The following is a 16,830-nucleotide window of genomic DNA, read 5'->3' as shown; positions in this document are numbered from 1 at the left end:
TCCGCGGCATTTTCATGCGAATCACCTGGATCAACCGAACCAACGACGCTTTCGGTCGGGAAGCTGCTAGCCCCAAGGTCATTGCTGCCGGCGTCAAGTCCTCCTTCATTGCCCATTTGCGCTCGCTCAACCGTCGACGCCACATGATCAAGGTCGACACAGCCACTCTGTACTCCTTCATCCAGCGCCTTGTCTCCGGCCCTGAGGATGACTCGACGAGCCGCTGCGCGGATACTCCACGCCCCAGAGTGCCGCTCTGGATCGCCCATCGTTAAGTTGCATATATTTCCGTACTTAGTCAAATCAGCTTCAAACGAGGTCCACCCGTAATAGAACTCCTTTCAAGTCAAGTCAAGTGTCCCGAACTTACGCGCGTTTGGTACCTTGAAAAACGATCCGAATGGAGGGGACAACGCTCAAGACGTGGCGGCTGGGCAAGAAGCTGGGCTCGGGCGCTTGCAGCGATGTCTACGCCGGTAATATACATTGCATAGTTTCTCTCGTATGCCCAATTCATGTGCTCTAACTCCTCTCCGTGCTCTTTTTTGCCGCCAGTGGAGTCGGTGAGCTCGCTGGGGAGCGACGCCGGCCGCGAGCTCGTCATGAAGCTCTCGCCGCTGCCGCAGCTGCCGGCCGCCAAGCTCAAGAACAAAAAGCGCAAGAAGACGCCGGCCGAGCGCAACGCCGACGCGCTGTACGCGGAGCACCTGCTCTATAAGAACCACCTGCGGGACCAGCCAGGCATCCCCTACGTGCCCATGGGGGCCTACGGCGAGGACAAGGTACTGCTGGCCCAACGCTGGTGCCTCTGATGGGAGAGATGTAGCCATGACTAATGAGAGGTGCTTCTATTGCGGCGACAGGGATACCGCTTCCTGGTGATTGAGCGGCTCGGCCGGACGCTCGAGACGGTGCTGCAGGAGCAAGGACCCGTGCCTTCAGCCACGGCGGCTCGACTGGGCCAAGAAATTGTACGTCCGAGGAGCTGGCATGTCCTGCAGGCTTGGGCTTGTCTAGCTGACGATGTGTATTTGTTTCTAGCTGGATACGCTGCAGCAGATGCACGTGAAGAACATCCTGTACGTCGACGTCAAGCCCGAGAACTTCATGCTGGACACTGACAAGGAGGACACAGTGTACTGCGTGGACTTTGGCATCTCGGACCGCTACGTCGCGGCGACGGGCAAGCACAAGGACTACAAAGAGGGAACGGTGGTGGGGACGCCGACGTTCCTCAGCCTGAACTGCCACAACGGGGCCAGTACGTCTCGTTGCTTTAGTAGTTTTGTGCCTACATTGGACTTCTGAACTTTTTTCTTCTGCATGCAGCTTCTAGCCGTCGGGATGATATCGAGTCGCTACTGTACGTGCTCATCTATTTGATGCGCGGCGATCTCCCGTGGCAGCAGGCTTCGAGTGATGCGGAGGGCGCCAAGATCAAGAAGAGCACTTCGGTGGACCAGTTGTGCGCTTCCCTGCCTCGAGAATGGGCCGCGATGCTGAAGAACATCCGCGAGTGCGGCTTTGAGGACCGGCCAGACTACGATTTCTTTGCTCAGCAGTTTTCAAAGCTGGGTGGCGAGAAGGGATTGACGACGCCGTTCGAGTGGGGCTCGCGCAAGACGAGCAAAGCGGTATGTCTGTCCACCCTATCAGTATCGTCATAGCCATGCCCTATTGCTGACGTTTTGGTATACAGGTTGCGAAGGTGGCTGCATCTCAAGACTCGACCTCCGACAGCCCCGTCCGCAAGCGCGTCAAGAGCGTCGACGAAGTTATCACGGCGCCTCCACCTGGCCCAACCAAGGCGAAGAAGACTGCAGCTCCCGAGAAGAAGAAAGCGACTCCTCGTCACAGCAAGGCGACAACCAAGAAGGCAGCAGTGGCGTCAACCAGAGCGAGGGCCGGCAAGGCGAGCAAGAGGGACGAGGAGGAGGCTGACGACGATGTTGAAGTTGAGGTCGTGGGGTGTGTGGCTCCGCACGACCGCGAGGTGTTCAAGGCCATCGCGGGCCACGCCGCCGCCACCGCCGCTATCAAGCGGTACAATCTACGCTCAACCCCTCGAGACTAATAGGACGAGAAGTGCATCAACAGCAAATTAATTACATACAATACAGTTTTATACTGGGATAGGAAGCAACGTTAGTGCTGCTATTGCAGACCAAATCGGAGTCAAAATATGACACCTCTTGACTGGGGCGTGCGGGTCTCTAAGCGGAGGTAAACGCAACGAAATGTTTGTTACTGTTGTGGTGTGGGCAGGCTGCGCCTTAGTGGCTACTGTTCTCTAAGCGGATAGCTTAGAGCCAGCGTCATTTCTTGTCAGACCATCAGTTTAATACATTCGGTACATTTTAATATGAACTAGAGTATCCAAAATCTCATGGTATTCGCAGTTCGAAGAACTGTCGATTGGGGAAGGTTTTTGGATGACATCGAACGACATTCACGCTACATTCGTCACTTCACCCGTGCGGATGACATCAAACAACATTCACACAACATCATACAGCAATCGATCGAATCGGCCTGAATGACACTTACAGGTACTGTAGATTGATGTCAGATGCCATCAGAGGAAGTGGGTTTGATGGATGTCTATCCTTTTTTTCCCCTTCTGCTCCATCTACTACTACGACGAACAACGTATTGTGTATTAGCGGACTACTACGACGAACAATGTATTGTGTACTAGCAAGCATTGTATTCTTTCGATCAATATGGGGCATCGGTGCTAATGATGCTAACCTTGGACACAACTGGTGCCGCCACATCACTGCATCGTATTATACTACTGTACATGCAGCTTCAAAGCTCTCAACATAGTACTTACTCATTCCATTAGCGGTAATATTATCGATTCGATCTGTTATGAGTCATAACTTATACCCTCCTCTTTCAGACACAGATTTTCTTCTGCATGCATAGTTTCTCAGAGAGAGATATTGAAAATCGTGTGGTCAGCTGAGTTTGCCGTGACATAAACTGTCGGCGGGCTGATATTGTATGCATCCCCACACTCACTGGAATTAATCCGGATGAATTATATAAAACATTCCACTAAAACATTGCAAAAAACTACTTAAAGTCCTAGGTTGTGCGATGCAAGATACGAAGTATACCTCGATTTTTTTTCGTTCAACAATTTTTTTTTAATCCGAACCCGACGTCCTATACGGTGACGAACGAATTCATACAGCAGAGACTCAAAAAGAGCTGCACCTGGTGGTACGTCTTCTCCGGGAAAAAGGCTAAAGGCTAGCTGCACTACTGTAGCTTAGGCATTTATTTATGAAGACTAGGATGATTTAAGCTTGTCTTGTGTGAGACTACAATACGACCCGCAGAGATCCACCGAACTGGTGGTGTAGAATGGTCTACTACTTGATCCTGTTCTTGTCAAAACAAGTTCAAAGTACATTGTTACCGACATTAGTTCAGATCATCCTAATGCTACATGCATACAGTACCTTCAGATTAATACTTGATCAATGGCAATATCACACTTGGACGAATCGAAGCTGACAGTTTTTTGTTGTTGTTAGATCTTCAGGCAACCAGGACAAAATATGTGTGCGGCTGCACCATGTTTTATCAAACAGAGTTTGAATGCTCCTACGTTGTCGCTGTACGCCGCGCATCCTGTGCGAGAGGAAGCACCGGGCGGACATCGTCAAAGCGAAGGACGAACACCCGGTGTATCCTACTCCTACACGCGATCGAAATCTGCTAGACCTCAGTTTTAACTCATCAAACTTGACACAAATTGCTGGCTTCATCGGGTTATCCTGCAAGTTTGGTTGAGCAGTTATCCTGGCAGCGCTAATTATTCGAATGCACTGTTTTTCTTGTTTTTCTTGTTTTATCGTCACCTGTAAGTTTCCGAGCACACACTGCAATCTAAACAATAAAGGATTTTGCCTGGGCATCAGCGCACATTTCAGTAGCAGGAAGGAAGGAAATTACGTTGATTACCTCGCTGTTGATAACCGTTCTACTAACTACAAAGAACTAAAGTTAAAACTAAATCCGTGGAGCCCTCATTCGACGAGCAGGATGAGGTAGAATCATCACGGTGGGTTTGTCAAACCCAATCGTTGAAGTACGAATTCGTTGGAGTGACGATACATGTATATGAACTGGCAATGCCTTTGAAAATAAGCGATCAAACTTTGTACACTTGGTTGTACCGTCGTAGATTAGGCAGATGCTGCGGCTGCGAAGCAGGCGCAGGGGATGCCCGAGTACATCGTTTCCCTGTATCCGTACAAGCTAGCTTCGAACTGCGAAACCCCCCGGGTCCACCACCCGGGTCCACCACCCGGGTCCACCACCCGGGTCCCCAATTACCGGTATATAGTGTGCGCAGGTACACGTCCACAGTTACCATGAAAACCCAAGGGAACCGTGGATGTTACCGTGTACCAGAATCTGGTAACACGTTTCCTGCTCATGAGACCCCCTTCGCCAGGAAGCCTGAAAGGACCCGATAAAATGTTACAGGTGAAGCTTTGGGATCTTGACTTCAACATTGCTTTTGAAGACGAGCTTTGACCATGCGTTGGCTATCGTGGGATAGATAGATAGCCTTATGCGGTAAATGATCTGTGCGGTAAAGCTATTCATAGTCGAGCACTGTTGTAATATTGCCTCATTCCTCGATTTTCTTCAGAAGCCGCACCCAGTCGTCTACGTACACGCTAGCACTTCCTCTTCGTCAGTATCGCTGTTTCCCCGTCTCCAACATAACAACGATGCTTGGCAGACTCCCTCGGGTACTTCGACGTCGCCAACAGCAGGGACAAAAGGGACCAGGCAAGGTCTAGTGCCGTTGGCAAGTCTGGTTGACGAGCGATCGTTGTAGACGAAGGAGATAGCAACAGCGACGAGGAAGTGGGGTAGACTGATGATGAAGGCGGGTGTAGCATTAGTGAAGCCGACGTGGAGAGCTATAGCGCGACATTCCAAGCCTACTAAATATAGGGGGTAGTAGGTAACTGTGCCCATTGTGAACCAAGCGGTACCAATGTTACTGTTACTGTGTACCTCGCCGAGGAAACAGTGGATCTGCACACACTACCGGTATAAAGCAGCGCAGCGTCCGGATCGATGCTTTTGACGTGCAGATGTAGTTCGTAAAAATAGAGGTATTTTACTAGGTGCGGCTCGCGAAGAAGTCTCGTTGGATGACATTATACTGGGTTGCAACAACTCACGCACCATGGAGTACTGTAGACCTTGACAGTTTTCTTCCTGATCGTGGGGTGAGCAAAAAAAGATAGTAACAGAAATAGCGATAACAATATCAGTTTCAAAGTCAGTAACTAATAGCGGTTGCAGTAGCGGTGGTTTGACAGTAGGGCAGTTGCAGTGGTAGCTGGCAGTGATCGTGACGCAGGCGAACAATTCCAATAGCAATATACCGAATAAGAATTATTAATACGTCATATTGATATTACTTACGGAGCAATACAAGTCACACACATTATTTGGAAAAGAGGAGAGTGATTTACAAGGGTCTAGAGGACGATAAGATCATCGATAATGTTTGGGTCGCGTCGTTTTCACCACGGTGGACGGCGATATTCAGATGGCATCTACTTATAAATTTAGTTTGAGCAAGCCATGAAATGCCCCGTGATATTATGCAGCAAGTCAAGCAGTATGGAGTAGATTTTGGCAGTCTTTCTCAGGCATGAAAAAGAAAGCAGGAGCAATATCATTACAGTGCCATTATCAATGCTGAGATCGTAGTTGTAGCGTAAATAACAACGGTAGCGGTAGTGGCAGCAGATAATAAACAGTCGCAGTAGCGATAGCAGCAGATACGAACAAGCAATATTAATGACAACATTACTATGACATCATTAACAGTAGTGAAATAGTAGTTGTAGTAGCTGTAGTACAGCTGCTCCAGCTGTAGTTGCAGTAGTGGTAAGCAGTTAGTGGCTGTGGCCAGTAGTAACGCGCGCCACAGGTAGCATAACAAATGCAATATCTTTAACAATAGTGGAATATGAGTAGTATAGCAATATAAGTAGTGATGAGGTAGGAGTAGCAGCAGCAGCGATAGTGCCAGTGTCAGTGACAGTGGCTGAAGCAGTGGCAGTAGCAGTGACAGTAGCAGCCGCAGTAGCTGTAGCATGGCAGTGGTGGCGACAGTGGCAGTTGCAATAAATACCAATTGCAACATGATGTTGTCAACATCAGGGCCCCTCCAATTCAGTATTATACTGAATTGGTAAAATTGCTAGACAGTAATAATGATTTAAATATGACGATAACCACAGCTAATTATTATACTGATTAAATATTTCAATTCCATGCGCCGTGACAGTGTTTTTGAATACCCTGAAATTATACGAGCCAACAATTCAAATTTCAATATGGCGCTTGCCAATAACACATATTTTCGTCATATTAATTGACAATTTTCATATTGAAAGTTTTTATTCATACTTCTGGTCAACATCAATTATAATAGTATGAAAATTTAAGTTTCTTGTAGTAATATGAAGCGTTTCATGTATAGTACTCACAAAAATATTGGTGATAATGTTAATAACAGTAACAAGTGCAGAGGCGCGGCGCGTCCTAACCGTTTTAGTAGCAAAAATCACAAAATTGTTCGGTCCGCTTAGAGACCCGCACGCGAAGCGCGCCCCAGTTAAACCACGCAAAAATATGTTGGCTTAAGTTTTATTCTAAATCCGAAAACTTCGTTAAAAGCATCGATTCCGACGTTGCTGTTGCTTTATACCGGTAATACCAGGCGATTTTGAATATTCTACTTCATATTAAAAAGTACCGAATGTTTAAAACTGATGGTCCGACAAAAAATGACGCTGGCTCTAAGCTACTACTCTGGCCCACTTAAGAAACAACATTCGGCATTAAACCTCAATTTGATGTGAACCACATGTCACATATGATTGGGTATAATCAACTGTTTCATCTTACTATTGGCCAAAATAAATGGGTCTGCGCATGTCGAGATGATCGCGTAGAAAACCCTCAAAACTGTAGTCCTTCTAATTCGTCTCCAACAGGCGCTACAACATCGACAGCCGAACATAAGGGTAAAGCAGTCGCTCGGGATTACGCTAATATTTTATTTTCTAATATCGCTAACTTTTGACGGCACCTCGCTAATAATCCTAATGTTGCCTAAAACGGACTTCAGATAAAAGGCTGTTTCTCTTTTCTTTCTGCTGCTAGATTTTTTTTAAATCATAGCGTGAAACGGAGCAAATGCGCAGCTTCGGTTGAGGTATTGCGAGTCACCAAACGATTTTTTTGTAAAAAGTTATGTCCAGAAAACCGAAGTGTTGTTTCTTATGTGGGCCAGAGAAGTATCCGCTTAGAGAACAACTAAGGTAGGATACCCATCACACCGATATGGCCCTCCAAAAGGTTTATATGCGTGGGCAGTTTTGGACCGGTATGAATGTGTCCGTAACATATATCGAACCGGATGGAGTGAAGTAAAGCGAAATTATTTTGTGGACGGACTACTCTAGTGGCATACACACTTCATTTCTACATCGAGCAACGTTCATTACTGTGCATAATTACTACCATGTCGTATCTTGCATCTTCGCCGTTGAGGTGAATGACCGGGCAGATGCTGCGGCGCGCAGGAGATGACCGTGGATCGTAAAAAATAAAACTAAAATAAAGGGGTTTATCCCAAAAACCTACTATCCCAGCCTTCGCGGAGCCCTAGAGTTTACTTCCTTCTTGTCTTTAATTTGCATCATGGCGGACTGGTTGGGCCACTACCATCACGCCCGACTCAGCGTAAGGCGCGTTCTTAAGTTCCCGGGGACTGGGACCGGGACGATACCCCCCCTCGCCCGTCAAACTTGATAATTGTATGCATTTTTTAAGACCCTGGAACTACCGCGAACCACGGTAAAAGGAAAACACTGAAGTTTTAATGGCGCGTTTGGTGTTGAATTAGTCGAACCGAACCAAAGCGAAGCTTTACTTAAACGAAAAGCCGTTTCGACTGAGCTCGTTTTCTCGCCTTGCCATTGGATAAAAGGGTGCTCTGAGTAAGTCTGAGAATTTGGTTGCGGTTTTGTGAGGCTTGTTGCACGTCAGTATCAAAACACCCACCACGACTGACTCTAGCGTGCGTCCTGGATGGCCGGCCCCCGAAGAATCTTGGGTCTTCGTAGTTTTAAATGAGAAAAGTGCGAAGTAACCAAGGTGCTCAAACTACCATGACTCGTGTTGAACTGTATGAAGGCAAGAATTCAATTGAGTAATGTTCTGATTTTCAGGGACCGAGGCAAGCTAGCAGCAGCTGAAGAATTATACCGGGTTGTACGACGTGGAGAACGGCCACATCATCAAACTACCCCTCACGCTACCATCCAGGCAGATACGAAGGCTCTGGAACCTGTCGCCACAGTAAGTAAGGAACCCATCCAGAAGCGCTTTGCCAGCGGTAGTGAAGCGCAAAATACCTTGACAGGAAGGCCTCTGCGCTGTGGAAACTACCGTCAGGTTGGCCACAACGCGGTCACGTACAGCAGACAAGTACAAGTGCGAGTACCATCCAATACGATCATCTTTCAGCTGTGTATCATCAATCATCCCTGTGTGCCATCATTTGACGAAAGTCCGTTTTTACATTAAACCACATCGACCGCATGCGTATCTGTAGTTCTCGAGACTTGGTATCCATGTGCTTTGAAGGCCACGTGCACTTTCAGTAGCCATGAGTGTCTAAAGTATAGTCTCTATCTGTGACGGGCTTTCGTCACACAGTCGCCATCGTGCTCGCACTATGGCCAATCGACACTCAGCATAGGTTTAAGTGGACACGGCGGTTGCGCCGTGTCAATCAATCAATCAGAGTTCAATTTGCTTGTTACTCCCTCAAGCCTCTGTGCACGTAACGGGCTGCAGTTAGCCCGTTACATCTGGTAGCACTTCGCTAATCCGTCCAACGCCCAAGATCGTGATGAACATGAACGACACGTCCATGTCCGACGCATCCCGGACGTCCGCCACTTCACTCGAGCACGCCAGCTTCCCGCACCTGTCAGCGATCGAGTGGGAGGCGCTACACCGCCTCGCAGCGGTGTCCGACGATGCTGTGATCAAGACACTGTTGACGGCGGGATCCGAGCAGGAACAACGCCTGGCCGCCCAGGAGTTCATGGCGAGTGAACTCGCTGACCTCCGTCAGCGAGTGTCGACTCCCACGCAGACCAAGAACAAGTCCGACATCGTGAAGCTCGATGTTTCCACGTACAGTGGTGAAGGCGAGGGCCGCCTTCAACTGAACCGCTGGTTCTGCGAGGTGGACATCGCCATCGAAGCTCGGCAGCTGTCCACCGAGCTTGCGCCCACGCGCTTCCTCCTGTCCAAGCTGACGGGGAAGGCGAAGGAATGGGCGCTCGGCAAGCTCGTGGCCGACGCAACCTGCTTCCCGACCATGGCATCGATGAAGGCGGACTTGCGGCTCGCGTTCGAGCCGCCCGAAGATGAAAGCATCCAGCGCTCCGCCTTCCTGGCGTTGAAGCAGGGACGCTTGTCCATGCTCGAGTACAACCAGCGCGCACGACACCTCGTGTCGTGCATCACGACGCGCGTCGTTCTTGCGCTGAGACCTATCCCGTGGACATGGCGACTCAAGTCCACGTCTTCATCTCCGGCATGAGTGCTGGTTACCAGCGCTCCTACCTGACTCGGAACACCCCGCCGACACTCGAAGAGGCCTTCGCGGCCGCACTCCGCGAAGCCTACAGCGTGACTGCGTCGCAGGCTTTCGACGTCTCTCGGGCTCCGGTTCCCGAACCGGAGCCGATGGAGGTGGATGCGATTCAACAGTATCGTGGACATCGGGTGCCGACGTCGCCGGCCAGGCCGGCCACGGCAACGATAACGCGCACTCCTCGTCCGATGCGCTGCTACCGCTGTGGGAAACCCTGACATCGCGCGGCTATTTGCCGCGCTCTGGCGCCGATGCAGGCGAACGTCACAATCGCGCACGACGTCGCCGCTCCAAAAAACGGCGACAACCAGTAGGTGCGGGGCACCCTACTGGTCGTGGAAGGAGAGATGGTTCTCTGGTGGTAGAACCTCCTCCTAGCCCTCCCGTGCTTCATGCACAACTCTTTGCCACCACCTCCGGCAGTGACACGAGGCTGATTGTGCTCAGCCTCCACGTTGAAGGCGCGAAGCGCCCTCTCCGCGCGCTGCTGGACTCGGGCGCGACGAACAACTTCGTTCGCGCCGAGAGCTTGTCGATATTACCGGCGAACATGAACATCCGCGAAGGACCTGGCGACATGATCGTGAAGTACGCTGATGGGAAGCCGCGGCGGACACCGCGGCGCTCGGCGACCTTCGCGTACGAGTTCGACGGGTTTCGCAGTTCCGAGGAGTTCTTGGTGATCGAGCTGAGCGGCTCGTTCGACTGTGTCTTCGGCATCCCGTGGCTCGCTTGCCATCAGCCTGAGATCAACTGGCTGACTGGCACAGTCCGCCCCCGAGACATTGATGTGAATGCAGTATTGGCGTTCCTGTGCGGAATGCCCAACCAGTGGCCGCATGTTGCCGTCATGGACCCCGACTCCATGACCCATGCTGCACACGAAGCGAGCGATGGCCCTTCGTGTGCGGTGTGTGAACTCACAACCTGCGCCGGTCCTGAGCAGAAGACTCAGGACGTGTCTGACGTGGTCGAGCATGGGTTCCCACGTTCCGATGAGCAGCGGTTCTCGGAAGCAGACAATGATGTGGTCGAGCCACGTCAGGGCGAGCAGCGACTCTCCAACGTTGAAGAGCGAGAAGATGTGGTTGAGCGTGGCCTCCCACACGCGGTCGAGCATGGGTTCCCGCGTGTGGTCGAGCGGGAGCTCCCTGATGAAGTCGGCGCGGTCGTGTCCAATGACCCGCGTCCAGGCGCCGACGTTGTGTCCCGGCGCCCCGGTTCAGCGGCCGTGATCGAGCGTGGGCTCTCATCGGCGGCTTCGGACAACACTCCACGTCCGGTTCGACGTCGCGGACGTCGCAACCCGCGCCGTCCTCGTACACCATCGGCGGACTCGGTTGAGACTGAGGCTGAAGTGATCTCCGTCCTGGTGGGGGACGACGCGGAGGCGGCTCCGCGTGTACGCGACGTCGAAGTCGCACGTCCACCGTGCGACGCCGCCGAGATCACTCGGCTGCCTAGGCTCTCGTGGAAACACTTCCTCCGTGACCTGAAGAAGGGCGAGATCGCATGATCGTCGCCGAAGACGCCGAGTCAATTGCGGCCGTCGCAACCAGTGCGTCGGACCCAGCTTCCGACGCCAGGACGCACCCGAAAGGAGCCGAGCCGAAGAACGCCCGTCAAGCCCGCTACGCAGCTCAGTCGTTGCCGGCGCTTGAAGCAGCCGGCAACCCAGTCGCTCCACTCGTGCGTGAGTTCATGGAAATCTTCCCGGACAAGGTTTCAGCCGTTCTTCCACCCGACCGCGGTGTTCGGCACGAGATTGACCTCGTGTCCGGAGCGAAGTACTGCGTGACGCGGCAGTGGCCGCTTCCTCGCGACCATGTCGAAGCAATTGACGCCTTCTTTAAGAGTCACCGGCAAGCCGGCCACGTTCGCGAGAGCCTCTCGCCACACTCCAGTCCGACGTTCTGCATAAAGAAAGCAACCGGCAGCTGGAGAATCGTCCACGCCTTCAACAAGCTCAACGAAGCCACCATACCGGCGCAAACGCCGATCCCGAGGAAGGACATGGTGCTGGACACCATGTCTGGCAGCACGAAGTACAGTGCCATTGATCTGATGGATGGCTTCTACCAAATCTTGATGCGCGAAGACGATGTGCCGTTGACTGCGGTCAGCACGCCCAGCGGGATGTTGGGGGAGTGGCTCGTGATGCCGCAGGGGCTCAAGAACGCTCCCGCTACCTTCAACCGCATGGTGTCCAACTTGCTTCGGCCATACCGAGACTTCGCGCCCAGCTATTTCGACGACATCTTCATTCACAGTCGTGCCGAGGACGGCATGGCGGACGTTGAGGTCCACCTACAACACCTGCGCAAGGTGTTTGAGGTGATGAATGAGAACAAGCTGTACGCCAACTTGAAGAAGTGTATCTTCTGCGCTTCCGAGATCCCTGTGCTCGGGAGCTACGTCAGCAAGGAGGGTGCCCGCGCCGACCCCGAGAAGATCGAGGCCATCTGCGCGTGGCCGACGCCGCAGGACCAGAAGCAGCTCCGGCAGTGGCTGGGGCTCGCCACGTATCTTCACCATTACTCGACGAACTTCGCTTCGACGATCCGCCCGCTATCTCAACTCCTCAAGGCAGACGCCACGTGGTCGTGGCGTCCCGAGCACCAAGCTGCCTTCGACGCGGTGAAGTCGAGCTTGTCCACCGCGCCTGTGCTCATGCTTCCAGACCACTCGAAGACCTTCCATGTCGTGTGCGACGCGAGCGACTTCGCGATCGGATGCGCCTTGATGCTGTTCGATGACGAAGGACGCGACCGGGTCATCAGCTACTGGTCGCGTCAGCTGAAGCCGGCGGAACGGAATTATCCGGTCCATGATAAGGAGCTGCTGGCCATGCGCTACGCCCTCATCAAGTTCCGCATGTATCTCCTCGGCGAGCAGACCTTCGCGATCTACACCGATCATGCGTCGCTGAGAACGGCGACGAAGAACCCCCACTTGTCCCAGCGCATGGCGCGCTGGTTGTCACTGTTCTCCGAGTACAACTTCGTCGTGCACTACAAGCCGGGCAAGACCAACATCCTTGCCGACGCGTTGTCGCATCGGCCTGACTACGTGCAGTCAGGTCGCCACGCAGTTGACGACGAGGACGACGACGAGTGCGCCGTATGCACTGCCGAAGACGTCGCTGCTGTTGAAGTTGCAGCGACCAGTCCACTCCGTGACTTGATCGTGGACGCGTACAAGGAGGACGCGTCCTGCTCGGAGCTGATCCAGTTCCTGCGAGACCCCGATGCGCAAGCTGTCTCCACGCAGCCGCTCCCGCGTCGACCGCTACTCGCTGAACGGCGAGTTGCTCATGTACTGCGTCGACCGCGAAGACCTCCCGCGCATCGTCGTTCCTCTGGACGATGATCTCCGAGCTCGGCTGATCCACGAGTTCCACGACACGCCGAGCGGCGGCCACCTCTTGTCCAGAGACTTCTACTGGCCGCATATGTACAAGTGGGTCCGGAAATGGGTACGCTCCTGCGAAGCGTGCCAACGCGTGAAGCCGAATCCGTCCAAGCAGGCTCCGCTTCGACCTCTCCCAGTCGCCACGGACGTATGGACGTCTTTCAGCATGGACTTCGTCTTCGGGCTGCCCCGAGACACTCAAGGGCGCACTGGTGTGCTTGTCTTCGTCGACCGCTTCAGGAAGATGCTCCATCTTGCTCCTGTCTCCGCTAACATCACGGCGAAACAGACTGCCGCGATCTTCGTCGACACGGTGTATCGCCACCACGGGCTCCCGTCTTCCATCGTATCGGATCGCGACCCACGCTTCACGTCCGCCTTCTGTCGCGAGCTTTTCTATCTGTTGGAGACGCGGCTGAGCATGTTCACCGCGTCGCACCCGGAGACGGACGGCTAAACTGATCGAGCCAACCGTGTCGTTGAAGATGTACTACGTAGCTTCGCTACGTCGTTCAAGTCGTGGAGCACCTTCCTGTCCCTGGTCGAATTCGCTCTCAATAACGCTGTCCACGCATCGACCGGGCTTACCCCGTTCTTCGTCAACTTCGGCCGACATCCGCGTGTTCCAGCCCTCCTTGGTGTGGAGCGCTCTGAGACCCCGGTTAGCCGTGATGACGAAGACGCGGTCGACCCGCGTCACTGGATCCGGACGATGAAGTTGCTGCCGAGCCTGACCAGGCCCGTGAAGAGCGTCGTGGTCCCGCCCCCGGCGCTGTCTCCACGATGCTACATGGCGTCACCACTCGTCAAGGCTTCAACGCCTCCGCAGTCGGAGTGCGCACACCTGCCACCACGCGGGCGGCACACGAGAGACCACACGCCAACCCCGAACGAGCTTCGTGCACACGTGTCGCTAAGAGGGCGGCACCTTCGGACGTTGCAGCTTGGACTTCGCGCACGTTAATTGACCCGATGCCACGTCGGTCCGTCGAGATCAAGACGCGCAAGACGTGGCGACACCTGCCGCGCCGGTTCCTGCCAACTTCGATCTGTTCCCAGCGCCGCAGCCCCAAGACGCTGCGGCTGTCCGTGACTTCCTTCAAAAATTGTGCGCTATGTACGTGACACCATCGCGGCGGCCGTGGACCGGCAAAAGGAATATGCTGATCGACGAGGGCGACGACATCTGGAGACGTTCGCCGTGGGCGACCGTGTATTGCTCTGTACGACGGGTATTCAAGCCGCTGCTATTACGAATCTGGGCGCGAACAAGTTCGCGCCAAGATTTATTGGCCCATTCAAGGTTACGAAGGTTTTAGGGGATGCTTACACTCTCCAACTACCGTCTGATATCCGCCTACATCCTACCTTATACGTCGGCCGCCTCCGGCGTTATCGCCCCGCAGTCATCCCCAGCGACGCTGGTTCCAGCCAGCGTCCCAGTCGTCTTCACGGCTCCGTCGACCAAGGTGCTGCGGCGGATCACGCGGCGCCTCAGTCAGCTCGTCCCGCAGTGCAGCCATCTCGCGCTCCAGCCGCAGCAGCCGGTCCCAACGCTGCTGCTGTTGTCCTACCTGACCTCGCTGCTGTGAGATCGGGAAATGACTGCGGCCGGGCGAGTTCCGGCCGAGATCTAACTGCCTTGAGCTTGCGAGTGATGGCTGACCGAGGGCTCTGATTGGTCGGTCACATTCCCCGCGCTTTAGTGCTCAGAAGATTGATAGAGACTACGGAGTGACAGGAGGGTCTCGGCGGGTCAAAATAAACCGCCTGCCGAGGCCTCCGAAGTTTCATAGTGGGTACACTTTATGCCCAGTAGGAGTTCGGATTTAGGACGAAGTTTCGTCCAATTGTAGGATCAGCTCGAAAGCTCGGTCCACACTTGATATTTGTATAGACCTTAGGGATTAGCTATAGGAGAGGCCTGACAGCCTCTAAACCATTAAACAGAACAGAATTTCCTCCCCAAGCCACACAAGGGTCAAGTCCGTCTACGGTAAGTCGCTAAGCTTAGCGAAGGGTCTGGATACCATCATGTTCTTGTTCTTGTTTCTTCTTCTCTTCTTCACTTCTTCTTCTCTCCTCAATGCTCGTTGGGCAAACCTACACATACCACAACACACAATCGGTCACACCAGTCCCGGGTCGCGGCACCAGTTGTCGTGTAGGAAAACAAAAAAGTCGGCGATAGATTGTCGGGATAATAAACCTGAAGACCAGGTTCGATCCCTTATACGGGCTGGAATGTGCCTCCCTGTGTGTTGCGGGTCAGGTAGGTTTACCCTTCGTTAAAATATAAGAGCACCCTTACCCACGAGCTACGGCTAGGATGGATGCAATGTGTAATACGTGCTTTCGCACTAAACCTCTGTGGTCCCTCAGAAAGGAAGGATACCAGGCCAATCGAAGCCTCTTACAGGGGCGCCGGGGCGAAGCCTCGACTAGAAGTCAAATACACTGGGGGGTCCTTGCCTCACATCCAGTCAAACGTACAACTGTACACAGAGGTCTCTAATACCTCCCAACACTCGGCCACCTACTCACTCTTGGCCTTACCAGGATGAACACTCGGTCAATGCACCTTATGCTCATACCCCGTGCAGCCGAGTGCGAAAGGATCCAAGTCAGCGGTACCAGCTACGCCGGTGAAGTCGGGACTAGGATCGGCCGAAGGTTCGTCAACGATCGCGAGTGACTTAACGTCTCGGTTGTCGACGATCTCCGAAAGGTCGGTCAGTTTCGAAGAGTCGGTCGACGAAGATTCGGACGCCAAGGATGACATGATGATGGACTATGATGACCTGGAGGAGAAGACTCCAGCGCCGACGCAGGAGTACGGGGACGAAGAAGATGCGATGCTGTCCGCGGGACGCAGCGGAGGCTCGCGCTCCGTGTCCCGGAACCTCGTCGCGGAATTTGATGAAGTGGCGAAACCCGACCATGCGGACGACGACTTTGAGGATGGCAACGAGACCTCGGCTTCGAGAGCTCTGGTGCAGGTTACTAAGGGTCCTCAAGAATCCCGCGGAAGTCGGCCCGCTATGAACAGCAGCACTCCAGCTGCGAACAAAGTGCTCGGCAGAATGCTCGAGCAGATGGTGGAGTCGAGTGAGTGGATATGGCAGTTCAATCCCGAGATGACGCGTCAAGCAACTTGGGCTGAGCTGAAGGAGGAGTTGCAACACCCCGTTGAGTCGACCTCGGTTACGCAGGTGTTATGAGCCCAACCTACGTCAACTACTGAAGAAGTTTCGTCATACGACTCCGGCAGTGCGGACTACGAGCTTGGTGCCGACGAGTACTCGTGACACCTTCACTACCTGCGACGTACGAGAATCTACGGCGTGTGACGACGATAGCGTGTTGCACCCGTAACGTCCAGGCTTGCTATCCGACATCGATACCGACAAGGAAGCAAGAACAACAAGTCCCGGCGGAGCGAATACCAGCCCATCAGTGACGACCCCAGAACCAATTGATAACCTGCGGCCTACGAAATTCTGCGGGAGGCGATGACTCAGACGTGTTGCACCCGTAGCGCCCAGGTCCTGGACTCCAGGCAACCATCCGAAGATAAGGCATCTTCAGATCCCGACCAGGGATACCAACGGCGGAGCCTCAAGAGCAGAGCCCCAGCCACCAGTGAAAAACCCTCGGCTAACACCGAATCAACCGATGGGCTCCCC

At 53.3% G+C, this 16,830-nt stretch overlaps 2 protein-coding genes across 2 annotated transcripts; both read left to right on the top strand.

Moving 5' to 3' along the window:
- Nucleotides 1–400: 400 nt before the first annotated feature.
- Nucleotides 401–2,074, top strand: PHYSODRAFT_319452 (hypothetical protein; the record flags this gene model as incomplete). Its single annotated transcript, XM_009539054.1, has 6 exons — nt 401–476; nt 556–782; nt 864–971; nt 1,042–1,261; nt 1,330–1,634; nt 1,700–2,074. The coding sequence occupies 6 exons, from the start codon at nt 401–403 to the stop codon at nt 2,072–2,074; spliced, it is 1,311 nt and encodes a 436-aa protein (XP_009537349.1).
- Nucleotides 2,075–15,753: 13,679 nt separating this feature from the next.
- On the top strand, nt 15,754–16,365 carry PHYSODRAFT_528602 (hypothetical protein; the record flags this gene model as incomplete). Its single annotated transcript, XM_009539053.1, has 1 exon — nt 15,754–16,365. A coding segment is annotated over one exon (612 nt), but the record flags the coding sequence as incomplete, so codon positions are not given.
- Between the last annotated feature and the right edge of the window lie 465 nt (nt 16,366–16,830).

Source organism: Phytophthora sojae, assembly GCF_000149755.1.
Source record: "Phytophthora sojae unplaced genomic scaffold PHYSOscaffold_12, whole genome shotgun sequence".
Classification (NCBI taxonomy): domain Eukaryota; phylum Oomycota; class Peronosporomycetes; order Peronosporales; family Peronosporaceae; genus Phytophthora; species Phytophthora sojae.
This window is presented reverse-complemented; position numbering and strand designations above follow the sequence as displayed.